Below are 22,111 nucleotides of genomic sequence, written 5' to 3'. Positions count from 1 at the left end.
GTGACTGCAGCCATGGAATTAAAAGACACTTACTCCTTGGAAGGACAGTTTTTACCAACCTAGACAGCATATTAAAAAGCAGAGACATTACTTTGTCAATAAAGGGCTGTCTAGTTATGGCTATGGTTTGTCCAGTAGTCATGTATGGATGTGAAAGTTGGACTATAAAGAAAGCTGATCGCCAAAGTATTGATGCTTTTGAACTGTGGTGTTGGAGAAGACTCTTGAGAGTCCCTTGGACTGCAAGAAGATCCAACCAGTCCATCCTAAGGGGAGATCAGTCCTGGGTGTTCTTTGGAAGGACTGATGTTGAATCTGAAACTCCAATATTTTGGTCACCTGATGCAAAGGGCTGACTCATTTGAAAAGACCCTGATACTGGGAAAGTTTGTGAGCGGGAGGAGAAGGGGACATCAGAGGATGAGATGGTTGGATGGCATCACCCACTCATTGGACATGAGTTTGTGTGGACTCCAGGAGTTGGTGATGGACAGGGAGACCTCATGTGCTGCAATTCATGGGGTCACAAAGAGTCAGATATGACTGAGTGACTGAACTGAACTGAACTGAAGTTAGTTTAAGGGCCTCCCTGGGTTCTTTAGTGGTAAAGAACCCACCTGCCAATGCAGGAGACATAAGAGATGTGGGTTTGTTCTTTGGGTCTGGAAGATTCCCTGGAGGAGGGCATAGCAACCCACTCCAGTATTCTTGCCTGGAGAATCCCATGGAGAGAGGAGCCTGGGGAGCTACCATCCATGGGGTTACAAAGAATCAGACACGATTGAAGTGACTTAGCACACATGAATGCAAGTTAGTTTAAAAAGGAATAAAACGTTTAAGTAAATTAGAGTGAGGACGATGCAAAGCCTACCACATTCAGGACCTGTAGTCCTAAAGTAATGTAACAGATCACACCTATTAGATGGTCCAGAAAAGTGCAAATCATGTCCCTAAAAGACCCACACATGGTTTGTCTTTTCCCAAGTCACTGCAGAAGGCACCACATTGCTCATCTGTCTGTGTACCACAGATATGACTACAGATGGACTCACTAGTTTAAAACACAGGAGTTAATAGGACATCCTCAACATAAAGGAGTAAAGCATTTTTTTAAAGTAGTGAAATTAAAATGCATTTACAGAAAAAAGCTGTAAGTTGGTAATTACAAAGTTTGATTGTTAGTTTATTGAATTTTAGACCATAAATGTATCATGGAGATCATATAAGCTGGAGATTACCAAACTGGGAGGTGCATCAAGATCACCTGGTGATCTTTTAAAAATACACGGCTTCCCAGTTCCCACCCTACATATCCTGAATAGGATTTTCACAAATGCATACTTTTTTAGAAATGCTCCAACTGATATTTTGCAGACTGCCTGATCCATATGCCTCGCTTTTAAGTTGAGGAAATTGAGATCATTATAACAAAATCACATAGCATAGAATATATTTAATTAAAAATGATCTAGTTCTGTTTATATATGACTCATTTCATTTTGATCAACAGAAAATCCAGATTAGTAGTAGAAAGTACTTCAAGAATATTTTTGTTGATATAATCGATGCAGCTATTCTTATTTTTTTGGCAAGATAGATTAGAGATTTACTTCAGTAAAATTTTAAGGCCATCCATATTTAATAGTGGTAGACTACAAAAAATAATAAAATCTCGTAAGGCAAAAAGAACAATTTACTAAAAGAGATTTTAGAAACTTACAGATGATGTCCTGTCCACTTCACAACGGCTGCTCAGAATAAAACAGGCCTCAGCATCATCCATCCTAAATGCAGACAGAAAAGGAAAATAATCACACATTGACATATCTATGTGCCATCTGAAAAACAGAATTCCAATACTCAGTCCAGGGCATACAAAGTACACATAAACTATGAACATCCTTAAGTTAAATGAAAGTAGGATTTCTTGCAGATCATGATTATAAACAAAATAATTGTTGACTTGGCTGTATAAGACAGCAGTTCATAATGACAGAAGTTAAAAAAAGTCAAATTTTATTTTCTCTTTTATCATTATATATATATTTTTCATATATATATACTTCTATAAGTTAAGGGAGTTTATAAGCCTTTGTTTTAGATGGATTACTTTTTGACTGCAATGCATCAACAAAACTAAGAGAGAGGATATGCGGCCACTTAGTATTCATAAGCCAAACTCTACTGCACATTTATATTTACTAGAGATGAATCATCATCTTGTTCCAAACCCCTTCCCCTCACGCTAAACTTCTATATTTCTTATATGTAATAATAAACCATAAGCATGCTTCAGTGCTTGGTAAGCAATGTTCTAAAAACATAACATTGTGTGTTTTTAAAATGAGCAACTATTTGCCTTTCTGGTTCATTACAGTAGAAAAAATTTTTTCCTCCAACATATTTTCTATGGATAACAATGATAAAAGTCTATGAAATTAGACCAAATCAAACAGTTTTGGACAAGTGTGAAGTTGTCATGATTATTAAGACAATTGTATACCATTTTTTATACATCATATTCAACAAAGCAACTCAAACTCATGCAACTGACCTTTGGAAATGGTTTGGAGAATTTTACTCCTTGTCTTGCATGGGAATTGTGCTGAAGAATGTGTTAGTTAACATTAAATCCCAAATTTCTACATGACATAGGATAAGAAATGAACATAAAAATGGTACCATCTTTCTTAACTCAATTTTCTGAGAATTACCAGCCTGCTGCCTCTCACTCATCCACATTCTCCTTTTTCATACCTATGGAGGAATGTTTCTGGTAAATGTGACTGATTTGGCTAAGAAACAATCATTAATATTATTAATACTAAATGGAGTTGTGCTAATCCTGCCTCAGTCATGCAGTCGTATCCAACTCTTTGAGACTCCATCGACTGTAGCCCACCAGGCTCCTCTGTCTATGGGATATTTCCAGGCAAGAATACTGGAATGGGTTGCCGTTTCCTACTCCAGGGGATCTTCCCAACCCAGGGATTGAACCCACGACTCCTGTGTCTCCTGCATTCGTAAGTGGATTCTTCACCACTATGCTACCTGAGAAGTGCATTAATCCTCGGTATTATCTAGCTAAGATGCCAATAGCTAATCCTAATAGCTTAGATTAATTGATTAGGTAGTCAAAAGGCTTCATTTATCACAGAAATTCATATTGAACATAAAATGGGCATTACTCATTCTTATCAAATGAAGAACTTAATTCATTACAATATATTAAGTATATTTATTATCTATACAGATGAATATAAAGATCCAGATTATATTACTGTTTAAGCAACTATTTCTTTACAGTTCCTGAATAATGAGTATAGATAGCAGATTGTTAGCAAGCACCTAATGCTGTGTTTTACTTGAGGTACTGGGAGACTATGATTTATTCTAGAATTGTCATGTGTATAGTGACAATATATATGAAGTATGCAATCCACTACAGATGCTGATATATTCTCAAAGAAGTTTAATTTTCCAATTATGTACAATTCATTATAGCCTGGTAGTTTCTACTGACTCTTTTTGTTTCACAAATTGTTAAATCATTGAAAAAATTCTCAGCTAAATTGACCTATTATATATAAATCTAACATAATGTTAGAGTTCCTGTTATGAGCTATCTAGTCAACTTTTGCAGGAATAAGCAGCAGAAAGAAGTTTGGGAGTTTTTATCTGTTCTTTTCCATCATCCACACACACACACACAAAACCCATACACACACAAATACAAGCATACAGAGGACATGTATAAAGAAACACAAAACACACACAAACATATGGAGAACATGCACCAACACACACACCAACACACATACTCAAGCCATCTGGGAAGAATCAAAACAACAAAAAAGAAAAAAATCACTTATGCTATGAAATTCAAGGAAGAGACTTTTAAACCTAACAGAGTCTGTAGGACAACTCAAAGGTAAACACGAAGATATATTTAAAAGCTACAAAACAAGAGAAAACATTGAGCGAAGCCACCTCCACTAAGAATCTCTTCTGGCTTCTGAAACTATGGAGGGTGTTTTGCAGAGGCCCTGATTCCTGTAGTCTGCAGTCTAACCAACCACACTCTCACTCTGCTCCCACACTGCAGTGACCCCCCCAAGACCGTGACAAAGCTATAAGACTATGTCATCTTTAATCCAGGGGGATGGCACCTGCACAAGAAGAAGACAGCAACTAAGACCGCTGTCACCCTCCTGATTTCTCCAGTCCCCAAGGACTCTTTCATCTCAGACACCAGGGAACACAAGTATTATCTGCCCAGTATATAATACAAACTCCTTAAAATCTAAACCCTGACTCACACTGCTTTGGCATATCACATAGTGTTTAGCCCAAGAGTTTTATTTGTCGAATAAAAACAATATCCAGGAATTTGGAGACTACTCTCGCTGAATCTGGATAACTCAGTTCATCTCCCAGCACCCTGAGATGATACCACCCCACCACACTTCTCAATGTGTTGTGTGGACATGGTCTGATGAACAACCCTGCACTGAGAAAGAGGAGCAAATAAGCTGATTTTATATTTTTAATCTTCCTATTTGAAAAAGCAAAGTTTGTTTTCAAAAACACATCTCACAGTAGTGAAACTGCTAAAATTTGGAGGAGAGAAAAGATATTATAACACTACAAGATGGAAAGTGTAAATACTTACTTTGCTCTCAACAGATCCTGGTCTTTAAGGGCCGAACCTTGAAGGTAGATAACTCTTTGTGACCACATTGGAATCTGGAGGATCCTTCGGACCTGCACATCCATTTCAGTAGGACACAAAATCACCACATAATAATCCTACTCAAAACAAAGTGGGCAATGGGATAGAAACAATAATGCTTTGTTTTATACTAGATAGGTAAATAGAATATCTATGAACATTTTGAAATATGATAAAAGAGAAATGAACTCTTACTAATAAATCAAAGTTTGCATTTAAAACTGGGGCATATGTTAAATAACATGAGATGGTAATAAACATAACAGACAAACATACAAAAATCTCATAAATCAGCATGTTCATCCTGACTTTTTTCAATTTACTTAGTATCAAGAAGAAAAGATAAATGAGTGCATACACTCAGCACACATTTCGGCCTATGAAATTTTCAATTTTGACTTCAGGGTGTGAAAGTGTTAGTCACTCAGTCGTGTCCGACTCTTTGATGCCATGGACTGTAGCCTGCCACGCTCCTTTCTCCATGGAATCCTCCAGGCAAGAATGCTGAAGCGAGTTGCCATTCCCTTCTCTGGGGGATCTTCCTGACCAAGGGATTGAACCCAAGTCTCCTGCATTGCAGGCAGGTTTTTGTACAGTCTGAGCCATCAGAGAACCTCCTTAGGATTTCAGATTGATTCTAAAAGATAAACTGCATACCAGCCAGAAGTGCTAAGCGTCAACTTATACTTCAATCTTGTTACTTTTAGAATAAAAAGCTGTTTATATCATTGTTTATATCATTTGGTAATGGCACCCCACTCCAGTATTCTTGCCTGGAAAATCCCATGGATGGAGGAGCCCGGTAGGCTACATTCCGTGGGGTCACAAAGAGTTGGACACCACTGAGCCACTTCACTTCACTTCAACAGTATTATGAGTTGATAAAATTGAAAATATTCAGATGAATATGTGAATGGAAAAGGATTCACAAAAATATTGGTAATACTGACAAAGTAAATTAAATTTGAAAGTTTGTGATCAAAATATTTCAAAACAATGGTTGTTTGGAGAAAATGGAAAATTATTCTCACTGATAAAATGGTATAAAGCAATTTATCTACAAGAATTCAAATTCTCTGGCAAACGTACACCATTTTACCACGCTGTATCTAGTGGGAATTTTTGGAGTTTTAAGATTTCTCCATATTGATATTAGACAAAATTAATTACTAGGGATCAAATTTTGGGTGGAATAAATTTTCTCCCAGATAGATTTTCTTTGTGGGTTATAATAAGCATCTGAAATTATTTAATATGAGTAATTAAAAAAAACGTTAAATATAGAGTTACTTCAAAATGCAAAATAACGTATGTAAAAACAAAAGAATATATTACATAAGTTTCACTTATAAGTTAGATTTTTTAATTCAAAAAAGTAATATGTTAAAATGTCTCTAAATTATTTAAGAGAGAGATAATTAGAAGTACTCAACACTGTCTTGACTTCAGGATTATCCAATCTCTTAACAGAAGCTTATTGGGGAAATACAAAAAATTCAAGTAGTTCTTTGCTGTCTGGACTAGACTAAGTGCATTAAGCAGTAAAGGAGGTGACCTAAGTCTACACTGACCCAGAACCATGGCAAGTGGAAGTGTCTGCATAGACAGAAGAGATTTTTCTGAATTCATGATCTCAATTACATATTGCCCAAATTTTCATCATTTATTGCTACTATAAATAAGACCAAGTTTCACTCCAGGAAACAAAGGGAAGAACTTTGGAACTTTCAGACTTCCAAATTTCCATCAGTAACACTTGATAAAATTCTGAAAATTCAAGTGAGCAGATGATATTGAAATGACTTTTTTATTGTTTTATTATATTTTATGTTGTTTCACTGTTTCATAAAAATATCATTTATTCACTACCAAAAGGAGAAAAAAGCAATCATTTTAATTCAGAGAAAACCTTTCTTTGTAGCAGTAATATAATTCCATCTGTGTTTCGTTATAGATACAGAAGGAAACTTAACATACTGTGTATTCCTCCAGCATTTTTTTCTATGTTCCAGGTTATATTTGTAGTTCTTCATTTTCTCTAAATTTGAGCATACAAATAAAAATCCTCCAGAACACAGGCTGTACTATCATTAATTGATTTTGCCAATGTTAGTCAGTATAATCCATTTAAAGTTACCTGGAGTCTTGGATGTGCATAGAATTCATTTAAAAAGTCCATGAGTAAATCAATCTTCAGCGAGCTGACACACAGAACAACGTGCTTTTCGGTTTGAGCTCTGTGTCGACTATAGTTTCCACCTGACTTTTGTCTCTCCATCCACAAATAGGCCAGCTGTTCAAACTGTAATGCATTTTCCACATGTGAATGAAAAGAACTGGACGTGAAAATAAAAAGCAGTGCAATCCATCTATTGTCTACTGGGTATAATTCAATTTCTTAGATGAAACTCTTTGAGATTGAAATGATCAGTGTTCCCTTCAACAAGACTCTTCATAGGATAATTGCAGACTTGCTAATCCCTCCCAGGGCCTTCACGTCTCTCAGGAAACAATAATGAGATTTTCCTATTGTATCATAACAGGGCACTAATAGGTCTGCACTTCTGCTTTCTGTCCAGTAGAGTATGCAGCCATATATGTCATGCACCTGGTTAAAGACAAAGGTCTCACGTTTTTCTCTCACATTCTTCTGTCACCTTCAGCCCACATCACCTGCAAGGGGAGATAACCTTACCACATACACAAGGCCACGTTCCAGTTATAGTGCATGCATGCAAGCTCAGTCATGTCTGACTCTTTGCAACCCCATGGACTGCAAAGGCTTCTCTGTCCATGGGATTTTCCAAGCAAGAATATTGGAGTGAGTTCCCATCATCTTCTCCAGGGGATCTTCCAGACTCAGGGACTGAACTAATGTCTTGGGCATTGGCAGGCAGATTCTTTACCACTGAGCCACCAAGGAAGTAGCTGTTATTAAAGGGATGCTGAGGGTATGGGGGAGGGGTGTCATTGAGGATTGCGTGCATGATTGGATAGGAGTGGAAAGATCATTTTTACATCTATGGAAAGGATATTTCAATAACTTTGTCAAATGGCTGTATAATATAATATACATTTTGATTTGTGTTGGCCACATCCTGTTTATGACCTGCCCACCCATCGACAGCCAGAATTCACTATAGGAAAAAGTTGAAGATTGTCTCTATGTGTCTTCAGTCTCATTTATATCTCTGTGCCTTTGCTTCCTTATCCATTCTCCAAAATGCTACATGTTAGCTATGTATCATCTTCAGATTTTATTTTAGTTGACCAACATAGTCAATCAATTTTTATTCATGACAACATATGGCTTTTAGTTGTAGTTTTGAGAATCAAAAGAAATCAATGTTTCATAAGTTTATTGTCTTGTACAAACATGCTATAATTAAAAACTATACTATCCTACAATCCAATAATTAATGTAAATATATGTAAAAGAAAGCATCTTGAAAAAACTGAAATGAAATGTGAGCTACCAATGGAGACTAGAAGGGAAAAAAACTCATGTTTCTAATATAATTTAAAAAGGCATTTTGGAGACAATTTTAATAATTGACTAGATGCGTTAATATAGTTAATAAGTCACCCTGTATTTTTTATTAAATGTGGAAGATTTGATTTCATAAGACTTAGCACGTTTCTATAAAATTTAACACAGTGGTGCTTACCTGGATAGGGAGAACCACAAGAGCAACACAGATCATGGCAACCACAAAAAGCTTGGACGACCACGTTTCTGGAGTGACATCCCCAAAGCCCACAGTAGAAAATGTCACGATGCAGAAATAAAGGGAGTCGAAAAGATTCAGCTTCTTTCCTATCCGTTCCAGATGTTGGATTCCACAGATGCTAAAAAAACAAAGGTGGATTACAGTTAAAACTTTCAAATCAGCCACATTACTTCTCATCATTCTTCTGAAAGCCAAAGCACACTTCATAAAGCCACTTGGTAGCTGGGATTGTATACGGTTCAGTACTTTCCTTCGAGAAAATATTTTTAAGTTTTTTCTTACATCAAAGAGAAATAGTCTTATTTTATTTGTAGCCAAAATTTATAGCCCCAAATCACAAAGCATATTTGAATAGTATATAAAGTGAATAGATGGAATTTCATGGGTGACTTACATAAACATTTTGAATGCATGTCAAGGCAACACAGACACTAGAATCCACTAGATCTACTACCCATCAAAATAGCAATAGTCAATAGTCTTCTTTTTTAACAGAGAGACATTTTTCAGTTATATATGTGTGGTAAAGATATATATGTATATATTTCATGTGTATGTGCTTCACAGTCATCCCTCCATATCCCCAGGGGTTGGTTCCAGGTCCCCCAGGGAGACACAGGAGATATAATGACATAGTCATTCTAGTCACTCAGATGACATAGTATTTGCATATAACCTATGCACATCTTCATATATACTTTAAATCATCTCTAGATTACTTATAATACCCAATACCATACAAATGCTATAAAATTTGTTGTAAATAAGTTGCAAATGCTATGCAAATAGTCGCAAGTATGCAGCAAATTCAACTTCTGACTTTTGGAATGTCCCAGAAATTTCTTCCCTAATATTTTCAATCTGTGATTAGTTGAATCCACAAATGTGGGAACTTGGAATACAGAGGGACCACTGTATACAAGAAAGGCTTGAGGAGTTAACATGGCAAGGTGACTCTCAAAAGGAGTCTTTCGGTACATCAATTATCTGTACAAAACTATTGGTGGTATGAAAGTAAGGGAGAAGCTAGAAATGTTACAAGGTTTTCCCAAAGTAGAATTGCTAAAATAGCATTAGAAATAGCACTGCTACTAGCTTAAAAAAAAAAAAAAAAAAGGAGGCTATGAAACATGCATATATTTGCAATCTTGGAGAGGAGTGAGATTTGCAACATTAAAAAATCACCAATAAAATAAGAAGGAATCTAGTACTGATGCATGTTAAAATATGATAAGCCATGGAAAGACACTGAGTGAAAGAAGTCACATGTAAAAGACTATATACTGTATAATTCTGTTTTCATGAAATGTTCAGAAAAGACACAGAAAGCATATTAATGGTTGCTTGGAAGTAATGGTGGGAATAAGATGATGAAAATGTTCTAAAACTAGACTTGTGATGACTGTAGAAATTTGTAAATATATTAACGTGGTTGTATTCTACACTTAACATGAATGAATTTTATGGCATGTAAATTATACCTCTCTAAAGCTGTCAAAGGAAATCACCGTGTACTTCTAGATTTTCCTTCCAATTTCTATGCAGAACAACACAGATGGCTTGATTATGATGACCAAGAAGATATGCTATTCAATGTTTAAACTACAGAAATTCCTTGTCCAGCCTTTTAAGATATCTCTACTTTTTTATTCTTTATTTTCCCAACAGTTTATACTCAGCACATGAGCCAGAGTTGGCCTATGACAACATGGGTCAGGCCGTGTTATTTCTCTACTTAAACTCCTGGAACAGGGAACCCTAGTCCATATGAGACTAAACTCTAATGATCTTTGTGATCTAATGATATTTGTCTCTAGCCTAGTCCTCCATCTGACCCCTCCCTATGCCTTTCAGACTAGGTTTCTAGTTTTTTCTAGTTTTCCAGTAGATTCACTAGTTTCCTCCCGGTGGTTTGCTCTGCCCCAGCTACACTGGCATTCTCACTTTCTGACCAACATGACAGGCATCACCCAGATTCAGGGTCTTGTCATGGACGACTCTCTCTGGCTGGACCATATTGCCCAGGTATTTCATGGATATTTCCTCACGTCCTTCAAGTCTTTACTTCTAACCTAAACATCATATATACTCCTTGTCTTTCTTACTGTGCTTAATTTAAAAAAGTTTTAGTCATTTGTTGGGTTTGATGCTGATTGTCCATAAACCTCTGTAAGAGTCATATTAGGACAGAGTCATGTGCTTTCTTCACTCATGTTGCCTGAACCCCTATATTAGTTCCAAGAGCATAATGATGTCCACTAATAATTACTGAATGAGAGTCTGAAGGTAACATATATTTTTTTTCTGTTGCCTACATTTAAATGACCAAGCTCTTTAGCCTGTTAAGATATAAACTAAGTACAGTTCACTAAAGAAAAGAAAAAGCACACAAATGTATTTATCTGACCATTGCCTTAATAGTGGAAGCTAATATAACTTAGGAGCAAGGCTAAATACTTCTTTCTCAAAAGAATCAAATGACTTTCCCACCACCTTTTGAAATATTCAAGTTCTTATAAACAAGTAAATTGGGTTTTATTCTCCTCCGTAATTTACTTTTGCAACTCCAGCATTTGTTCAGTTAATACTGTTTAACATGATAAATACAAAATTTGGGAAATTTGAAGTGCACTGACTTATTGAAACCCATTCTGTTTGGGTAATATGCAAGCAAATTGCATAATTAAAAATTACTAAATTAAATTGGCTATACTTCATTATTTCTAATCAAAAGCTTTTCTTGAAATCCCATTCATGTCACTGTTAGTGAACTTTGCACGCATTAATACTAAGTCAAGTCAATCAGGTTACTCATATAACCATTATAATAATAAAAGTATCCAGCTTATCTTTTATAAAAGAAACAAATTACTCTCAAATATTAGAGAGAGATTTGCCTACAAAACACTGTAATCGTAACTTCATTGTTGGAATTCATTTTCACATTAAGTTTTGAAAATTGTTATTTATGCAAAGAATCACATTACTTGAAGGGTAGAAACAGTTTAGAAGGGGATTTTGCAGAATTTGCGCTAACATCAATTTCAGAGTTAGGATCTTCATACTATTTAAGCAAATATCTTTCAAATCTCTTCTAGAATTATCAAAATTAGATTTAAAAAGTATTTTGAAATTACTGGTTGCATATTTTTATTTTACAAAAGTAAATACTAATACATGGGGAAGTTTAACAAAAAGGCAGGGCAGGGGAAGCAGAGACAGTCCAATCACATTATATGGGCACAGCATCACTGTCTGATACTAGCTGTAGGGCACCAGTATGCAACATGTGGAGAATGTTAAGCATATCTGACAACTTACTACATACTATTTTGGTTATAGGCAATAGAACTAGGAATGTTTTAAAGAAATAGGAAAACTTATAATACTCTTCTATTACTTCTCTTATATTACTCTACAAATAAAAATATTTTTAGATTCACATAGATTACCTATCTAAACAATAATTCAACTACTTCTGTTGAGGGAATGTAAAAGGGAAACTTCAGGACAGGTAGATACATAGTTTACTGTTACTTTATTATATAATTCTTGAAGTTAAGACAGTTTTTTAGCTTTGAAATACCCTTTTATTGCATTATGCATAAACACTGATATTTCACTGATATGTTAGCTCTTTTTCCTAGCAATGTGAATGCTACAATGTGCTGCTGCTGCTGCTAAGTCGCTTCAGTCGTGTCCGACTCTGTGTGACCCCATAGACGGCAGCCCACCAAGCTCCCACATCCCTGGGATTCTCCAGGCAAGAACACTGGAGTGGGTTGCCATTTCCTTCTCCAATGCATGAAAGTGAAAGGTGAAAGTGAAGTCAATCAGTTGTGTCCGACTCTTACTGACCCCATGGACTGTAGCCTACCGGGCTCCTCTGTCCATGGATTTTCCAGGAAAGAGTACTGGAGTGGGTTGCCATTGCCTTCTCCAACAATGTGCTTCATAAGGATTTGAAGCTATTTGGTGATTATAACCCATTTTAATATAGAGAGTTATCGTATTTCATTCACAGATGTCTTTTGAGACATTATTAAATGAAAACTGCCTTTTCTCCCTGATAATAACTGATGAATTTCAGTTAATTATTACTTTTCATCTGTACCCAGAAGTGATTTTAATGTTGGGCACAGATTTTGTGATAAAGTAAATCCAAGAATGTGCTCAAATACAGCACATTCATAATCGAAATATCCTATTTTGTCTTCTTAAAAAAGAGATATATCTTTTACATTAGTCAAAGCTTGAGTTAAACTACTTAAATTATATCCTGAATTGAAAATAGAAATAGGATAATCATAGCTGGTGGATAATAGTAAACATTCTTTTACCTTCAAATTTTCTAGTGATCAAATTTAATGTTTTGTGACTGGGCCATAAATTTAAGACAAAAAGCTCACTTAAATGCTTGATTTTAGTGAATATCTAACTCCAACCGAATTTTAGTTTATTATCCCATGTGTGCATGCTGTCTCTTCAGTCACATGGAACTCTTTGTGTCCCTATGGCTTGTAGTATGCAAATCTCCTCTGTCCATGGGATTCTCCAAGAATATGGAAGTGGGTTGCCATGCTCTCTCCCAGGGGAATTGTCCCGACCCAGGGATGGAACCCAGGTGTCCTGTATGGGCAGTCGTGTCTTTTACCACTAGCACAACCTGAAAAGCCCTGCCGAAACATTTGAAATTAAATAAATTGCTCCAATTTAAGATTTAAAAATAAACCAATATCACATCATGTTCTATTTGCCTTTTTGTTTAGTTAATATGCATACAAGTTACTCAGATTCATTTGTACTGAGTGACTGAAATGGAAAGCTGCAAACGAATATAATTTTCTTATAATTTCTCTACTAAAAAATACCTATCAATTTTAATTTAAATATAATTTCTATAAAACCAGTAAGTTCTATAACATCTTAATAAAATATTTCATAATAGAAAAAGGGTGACCTAATTCATTCATAAAGATTTATTTATCAATGGTTTACTAGTGCCAGGTATGTGCTGTATGTTAGACATGCAGATCCATGACACCTTAGTCTACACAAAAAATGTTTCTAAAATCTAAAATAAATGGTTTGACTTCAACTTTATAACCCTATTACCACCGGCAATGCTATCATAAAGTAATAATCAAACATTTATTCATAACTTGATCAATACACAACTTGATCAATACTTGATCTGATAGAGTGCCTGATGAACTATGACGGAGGTTCGTGACATTGTACAGGAGACAGAAATCAAGACCATCCCCAAGAAAAGGAAATGCAAAAAAGCAAAATGGCTGTCTGAGGAGGCCTCACAAATAGCTGTGAAAAGAAGAGAAGCCAAAAACAAAGAAGAAAAGGAAAGATTTACCTATTTGAATGCAGAGTTCCAAAGAATAGCAAGGAGCGATAAGAAAGCCTTCCTCAGTGATTAATGCAAAGAAATAGAGGAAAACAATAGAATGGGAAAGACTAGAGATCTCTTCAAGAAAATCAGAGATACCAAGAGAACACTTTATGCAAAGATGGGCTCAATAAAGGACAGAAATGGTATGGACCCAACAGAAGCAGAAGATATTAAGAAGAGATGATAAGAATACACAGAAGAACTCTACAAAAAAGATCTTCATGATCCAGCTAACCACGATGGTGTGATCACTCATCTAGAGCCAGACATCCTGGAATGTGAAGTCAAGTGGGCCTTAGGAAGCATCACTATGAACAAAGCTAGTGGAGGTGATGAAATTCCAGTCGAGCTATTTCAAATCCTAAAAGATAACGCTGTGAAAGTGCTGCACTTGATATGCCAGCAAATTTGGAAAACTCAGCAGTGGCCACGGGACTGGAAAAGGTCAGTTTTCATTCCAATCCCAAAGAAAGGCAATGCCAAAGAACTACCACACAATTGCACTCATCTCACATGCTAGTAAAGTAATGCTTAAATTCTCCAAGCCAGGCTTTAGCAACACGTGAACCATGAATTTCCAGATGTTTAAGCTGGCTTTAGAAAAGGCAGAGGAACTAAAGATCAAATTATCAACATCTGATGGATCATTGAAAAAGCAAGAGAGTTTCAGAAAAACATCTATTTCTGCTTTATTGACTATGCCAAAGCCTTTGACTGTGTGGATAACAATAAATTGGAAAATTCTTCAAGTGATGGGAATAACAGACCACCTGACCTGCCTCTTGAGAAACCTGTATGTAGGTCAGGAAGCAAGAGTTAGAACTAGACATGGAACAACAGACTGGTTCCAAATAGGAAAAGGAGTACGTCAAGACTGTATATTGTCACCCTCCTTATTTAACTTATATGCAGAGTACATCATGAGAAACATTGAGCTGGATGAAGAACAAGCTGGGATCAAGATTGCTGGAAGAAATATCAATAACCTCAGATATGCAGATGACACCACCCTTTATGTCAGAAAGTGAAGAGGAACTAAAGAGCCTCTTGTTGAAAGTGAAAGACGAGAGTGAAAATGTTGGCTTAAAGCTCAACATTCAGAAAACTAAGATCATGGCATCCAGTCCCATCACTTCAAATACATTGGGGAAACAGTGGAAAGAGTGGCTGACTTTATTTTGGGGGGCTCCAAAATCACTGCAATGGTGACTGCAGCCATGAAATTAAAAGACACTTAGTCTTTGGAAGGAATGCTATAACTAACCTAGACAGCACATTGAAAAGCAGAGATATTACTTTGCCAACAAAAGTCCGTCTAGTCAAGGCTATGGTTTTTCCACTGGTCATGTATGGATGTGAGAGTTGGACAACAGAGAAAGCTGAGCACTGAAGAATTGATGCTTTTGAACTGTGTTGTTGGAGAAGACTGTTGAGAGTCCCTTGGACTGCAAGGAGATCCAACCAGTCCATCCTAAAGGAAATCAGTCCTGAATATTCAATGGAAGGACTGATGCTGAAGCTGAAACTCCAATACTTTGCCCACCTGATGCGAAGAGCTGACTCATTTCAAAAGACCCCGATGCTGGGAAAGATTGAGGGCAGGAGGAGAAGGGGATGACAGAGGATGAGATGGTTGGATGGCATCACTGACTCAATGGACATGGGTTTGGGTGGACTCTGGGAGCTGGTGATGGACAGGGAGGCCTGACGTGCTGTGATTCATGGGGTTGCGGAGAGTCGGACCCGACTGAGCAACTGAACTGAACTAAACTGATCAATAGTAACTTAGGAAAACTACTTAAACTTTTTAAACTTCATATTCCTCACCTGAAAAGCAAATGTAATAATAGCAACTTCTTCCTTTGGTTATTCTGAGAATTAAGTGAGCTAATGTTCTGTGAAATGCCTGCCAAATAACCTTGAATAAATTCATAAGTAATTCTGTTATTTATATGACAATCCCAGGATAAAAGAAAAAGAAGCACAAAAAAGACTCAAATATAAGAATCCAGTAAATCTACAAAGGTGTTAAAAAGCCTTCTCCACTTGTGAGAAATGTAAATGTACTATTAACAGGAGAGTCAAGGACCGTGGAGAAAGAGAAAACAGCCTGCCTGTTCTCTTTGCTGTGGATGTGCTAACAGATTTGTCAGCAGCAGAAAGCCACTCATGGATTAATGAGTCCCTGTAACCATGTCCAGTCTTTTCTCCACCCCATAAATCTGACCTGGGAAGGGAAGTAAAAACATGGGGAAACAAAGAGGGCTCCAAAAGAAGAGTTAGGCAATTTGCAAGGTAAACCTATAATCTTTATTTAGAAAGATAGCCAGGCTGATATCAGTTGACCTTTGGAGGGCTCACCATCGTCATTTACAGAAACTGACAACTAATTCTTGGCAATGCAGGAAGGGGAAAAAAAAAAGATTACACTTTATTTCTAGGTCAAACTGTCAATATCAGGCTAGCGACTTGTTTTAAAAAAGCACTACTTATCATTGAGATAGCTTAAATAAAAGAAATCCTATTGTAATTATATAAAGACTGTATAATGTATATTATATGTGTATCTATTTATAAAATTCACTGATTTAGGTAACTACTAAGTACATCAGTATATGGCAATATTTTAAGATTTAAATATTAAAATCATAATATTTTGAAAAACAATTTTCTCTTTTTATATTTTACTTATTAACTCACGTTCACTGCTATCATTTAAATAGACAATTAATTTTACATAACATGAATTTTCTATCTCATGAAGATTAACTATACCCAGTTTTAGAAACTCAGTTCATTTTGAGAAGCAAATAATTCTTTCCATACACATATTTATGTGCTTTTCATAATTTTGGTCAATACTCACAATACTGAGCTTAAACTGGAATTTCAAAAATCCTTCACATAGTTATTTCTGCCTTAATGCAATTTAGTTTTACATGAATATTGATTTGTGGCACTATTTTCAAGATCACTGTCACAGAAAAAAATCTTTTGAGGAGTTTTATAGTATGGACTTTGACAAGTTTTATTTTGTTTTTTAAACCAAGTGGACATGCATCTAAACTATGCAGAGTAGAGGACAAAATGCCAACTAATCAAATATGTCTTAAATACCAACACAGAACTTGATTACTACCTTCCCGAGTGGTTCAATGGTAAAGAATCTGCCAGCAATGGAGGAGATGAGGGCGTTCAACCCCTGGGTCAAGAAGATCCCCTGGAGAAGGAAATGGCAACCCACTCCAGTATTCTTGCCTGAGAAGTCCCATGGACAGAGACGCTATCAGGCTACATACACTCTATGGGGTTGCAGAAGAGTCTGACAGCACTTAGCAACTAAACAACAAAAATAACAACATGCACGAGAAACAGAGAAATGCCCTGGAGATTTCATATCATTCAATACTTCCATAATCAATAAGGATAAAGGCTGACTGCATGACATGTAGCTCATGAGCAATACAGTGTTCTGTTTGCTTTTCAACCAATATTTGTTTATTTTCAATATGATTTATAGATATCAAGGAATAAAGGCAACAGATAATGAAGGCATAAGAAAAGACATAGTAGGGAAAATTCTGCAGGAGGAGAGGAATGTAAACTATTTTATTTTTGGATATATTAAATATATCACTCCTATAAGATATTATGTCAAATTCATTACAATAACTTATGTTATTGACATATGCCTATAATAAGTCATACTTACACTCCTTGGATAAACCTTACCTGATGGTAATTTTTGTGCACTTCTAATATTTTCAGTTCCAAAAAAGAGTAATATGCAATTATTACAAGGCAAATAATAAAGACATGCATGAGAAATTAGTATCATTCTACTCTTTTCTATCCTTGAGCTAGTAATATTTAGTATTTGTCCTTTTGCTTGTTTGGTATTTTGTTTTGCTGTTGTCCTTAATGTAAATGCACTGTGATTGGAGTTTGGCAGTTCATTACTATAGCATTTTTATATCTATCTTTTTAAAGTTCTCTTAGGCTAGACTTTTGTATCTCAATACATGCTCCTTGAAAAGCCAAGTTGGCAGTAGATGTGAACCAGACACAGGGGTCTGCAGTCAAATATATTTGGTAACTCTGAATTAAGGATATTTTATTTAGTAAAGGATTTTTCAGGTTCCTTTAATGAGTTAATGTTGATTGCAAATCTCTGCGAATAGATTAAACCAAATACATCTGCTAAATTTCTTGCTTTTGATAGAGCATCTCAAAGTGTTGGGGTTTTATAAACTAAAATGTGAGAACATCAACTCATAGTTTGTGCTCTGAGTATTTTAGAATAAATGTTTAGCTTAATCATTAAATGAGGTGGATAACTTTGTACCTTTGTCCATCTCCTGAATTATATTTCCCTGGACTTCCTGTGGTCATGTATGGATGTGAGAGTTGGACTGTGAAGAAGGCTGAGCGCCGAAGAATTGATGCTTTTGAACTGTGGTGTTGGAGATGACTCTTGAGAGTCCCTTGGACTGCAAGGAGATCCAACCAGTCCATTCTGAAGGAGATCAACCCTGGGATTTCTTTGGAGAGAATGATGCTAAAGCTGAAACTCCAGTACTTTGGCCACCTCATGGGAAGAGTTGACTCATTGGAAAAGACTCTGATGCTGGGAGGGATTGGAGGCAAGAGGAGAAGGGGACAACAGAGGATGAGATGGCTGGATGGCATCACTGACTCGATGGACGTGAGTCTGAGTGAACTCCAGGAGTTGGTGAGGGACAGGGAGGCCTGGCGTGCTGCAATTCATGGGGTCGCAAAGAGTCAGACACGACAGCGACTGAACTGAACTGAACTGTACTTACTGTTCCTTGAAGAAATGTAACAATGAAACTATCAGTTCCTGGAGGTTTTTACTTTTCTTTTCTTTCCCCCTGTCTTTTTTAATTGAGATCAAAAGATGTAATTTTAAAGTGCAACATTTTAAAGGTGCTCCATATCTACCCTTTATCTTAATTCAATGTTACTTAAAAATCCATGAAAGTGAAAGTTGCTCCGTCATGTACGACTACTTGAGACTCCCTGGACTATACAGGAAGTGGGTAGCCTTTCCTTTCTCCAGCGGCTCTTCCAAACCCAGGGATTGAACCCAGGTCTGCCACATCACAGGCAGATTCTTTACCATCTGAGCTACTAGGGAAGCCCATCTTAAAATCCATAAATATGTACTTTAGAATGACCCACCATTCCTTCTACAGATTCACAAAAATCAATATGCTTCACATATAATGCTTTGGTCTTTACTGACTTCCTACAATTTATAAATACAGGTCCACAGCAACCAAACTGAGCACTGGATATACAAAGAAAAGCCATCTCTTCCTGCTCACAAAGAAGTTAAAGGAATAGGACAAAGTTTTTCATAAGCACTGCAATTCTTTAAACGTAGATCACCAAATTGAGCATGTCATATGAAAAGGAAGACTCCACATTTTATCTCATTAAAAATTATAAATTATACTTTTTTGTTAACTGAAATACTGTTAAATTTTACTCAGGATAATTATAAAGAAACTGTTTAAACATCTATGCAAAAATCATATTCACATCAATTTAAAAAGGATTAGCTTCATTTTACACTAAATATACAAAGCCATAATGCCAAACATTTAATTTTTAATTACCCCTAGGAAAAAAACTAATGTAAATTTTATTTCTTAAGTCTCACTTTCACCATATATTCCTCCTTTTAGAAAAGCTAACATCTTAATTTACATACTTTAAAGTATACTTTTTTCCTCTTTCACTCACCTAATGAAAGAAAGATTACCAGCCTACAAGTTAGAAACCATGTAATGCTGTACGCTACACCAACCATAACGTAATGACAAATGTTCTTCCTTACATTAAATACTTCAGAGTAATTAGCCTCCAATTAAAATAAATAAATTTATATTAAAAAAAGATTCCACATTGTCTACTATCTGTCTTATAGAATATATTTCTTTTAATGAATTTACATTAAATTTCCATTTATTACATTTTCTCTTCTTTCATCATTAATGACCAAAACAGAATAAAAACATCAGCTCAACAGTCTTTGTAAGTTACTGATAGACTCATAAGCCTATGGGCCATTATCAGCACATATATGTGTGTGTATGTATTATATACATATGTCCTCTGGAGAAAGCTATACAACCCACTCCAGGAATCTTGCCTGGAAAATTCCATGGACAGAGGAGTTTGGCAGGCTATTATCCACAGGGTAGCAAAGAGTAGGACATGATTGAAGCAGCTGAGCACACACACATGCACATATATTCATGCAGGGTTTTTTAAAATCATGTAATATTTTGTTCTATGTTTCTCAGGTTATATGCTGAGCATATATTTATATTCATCCATAATTATTTATTAAAAATGGATACTGTGTGTCAATGTAAAATGTATTTTCTACTATAAATAGTGAACAAAGGAAACAAAGAAACGAGGCAGTGGGATAAGAAAGATGATTAGACAGATTGAACTAGGTGAAAACAAAGAAATGACATCATTATGGCTTATGGTTATAGGTAATAAATTACCTATAGAGAAGAATCTTGTAAAATCAGAATGATCTTTTCTTGAAAATCTCATTTTAGGAGACTTCAAAATTCAGAGATTAAACTCTTACTGGAAAAAATGGGGAACTGTATCCCCAGCAGGAAGCTATTAAAACTATGTTCATATTTTTGAAACAAAATAGCATGAATAAGAGAGCAAATAAAGACAACATGGTGCTTAATCATCTTATATTTTATTAATTTAGTGAAAGCATTTTTTATTTATTACTCTTTGCTTTCTGGAAAGCTCTCAGGGTTTTTCTCTCCTGAAGCTTCAATAAAGTGCTTGTAAGTTTATTTCCACTGTATTGTAGATCATATTCACGTGAGAAGTGTTTACATTTATTTATTAGTTCTCCTATTTAGTGAGTGCAAACTCCAGGAGATAGTGAGGGACAGGGAGCCTGGCGTGCTCCATGGGGTTGAGAAAAGTCAGACACAATTTGGCAACTGAATGACAACAACTCAAAGATTTAGGCACAGTACCAGGTACTGGGGGAGAAAATGGTATAGAAAAACCTGCAAGGATACTTCCTTGATGGGAGTTTCAGTGCAGTGGAAGAGATAGAAAGTGATGACTAATACAAAAATATATAAATAACATAGGAGACCCTCTAGTGCTAAGATTTCCTATAACAATAGAATTCAACCTAATCAGGTGAGTCAGGTTCAATGAAAAAGTGATGTTTACATAAACACTAAAAGGTGAGTCTGACTTTGGCCTGCAGAGAAGGCAGAGAATTTTAGGAAGGGGGTCTAGTCTGATAGACAAAGCTGTGGGGTGAAAAAGCATGACTTCTGAGCAAAGATCAAGGATGTGAGATAAATTAAAAAAAGATGGGGGAAATCCCACTGGTGCAGGAAATTGAGAACATCATAACAAGTTCTGTATTCAGCTCACAGCACATGGGAAATCTTTAACAAGCATTAAGCAAGTGGTGACACAATCGTATTTGTATTTCCCAACGATTGCTGTGGTAGTCATGAGATGAACGGTTTGGAGTGGAAACAGGTAACCCATTAGTAAGGCTGTTCCCATAAGGAGGTCATAACACTTTAGATGAATGAGGTGATGACTGAGAGGAAGAGAAGTAGGAACAATTGTAGGATATTTAGGAAGTAAAATGTATGGGATTTTAAAAAATCAGGTATTGTGTGACATGAGAAAAGGAGGTGTTAAGAATGATTCCATTGAATGATCTAAAAAATGGACAGTGGCTGCTATTTCAGAATTATGGCCAATTTGGGGAAAGAAACAGCATAAATTTGCTTTTAGGCATATTTAGTTTGAGGAATTGAAGAGAAAATGCCATAGAAACAGCTAACTACAAAACATATAACTATGTAATAAAAACCATAGAAACTGGACTAAGACAATGTGTCTGTTCACAGTTACTAAGTTCTTCCTGGTGCACATTTGTAACCTCCAAAGAAAAGAGAAGAAGGTGGAGTGTCAGACTGCCTCTGTAACAACCCTGCTGCCAATCATGATATAGCAAGAGCAAGTCCCAGACTAAATTTTGCCACACAAAACACTCACTAATCCCTGTTCTGCAAGATCCAAGAGATCTGTTCTCTTGTCTTTCTGTGCATAGTAACAAATATACTGAAAGAAAGACTCATAACAAGAAAAAGCTGAAAATGTACAAAGGGCAATTTCTGCTAATGATCTTGTGGG

The 22,111-nt window shown here is 36.0% G+C and overlaps 1 protein-coding gene across 3 annotated transcripts in view; it reads right to left on the bottom strand.

Moving 5' to 3' along the window:
* The window catches only part of KCNT2 (potassium sodium-activated channel subfamily T member 2), a 443,182-nt gene that overhangs the window by 206,451 nt on the left and 214,620 nt on the right, over positions 1–22,111 (bottom strand). For all 3 annotated transcript variants that reach the window (XM_024976669.2, XM_024976670.2, XM_059875651.1), the window contains exons 9-12: positions 8,401–8,581; positions 6,870–7,034; positions 4,673–4,809; positions 1,721–1,784 (exon numbers count right to left, since the gene is read on the bottom strand). In XM_024976669.2, coding sequence (XP_024832437.1) covers positions 1,721–1,784; positions 4,673–4,809; positions 6,870–7,034; positions 8,401–8,581 — 547 coding nt within the window. The remainder of the gene's footprint in view (positions 1–1,720; positions 1,785–4,672; positions 4,810–6,869; positions 7,035–8,400; positions 8,582–22,111) is intronic.

Source organism: Bos taurus, chromosome 16 (genome assembly GCF_002263795.3).
Source record: "Bos taurus isolate L1 Dominette 01449 registration number 42190680 breed Hereford chromosome 16, ARS-UCD2.0, whole genome shotgun sequence".
NCBI lineage: Eukaryota > Metazoa > Chordata > Mammalia > Artiodactyla > Bovidae > Bos > Bos taurus.
The sequence above is the reverse complement of the archived record's forward strand: the minus strand, read 5'-3'. Positions and strand labels throughout refer to the sequence as shown.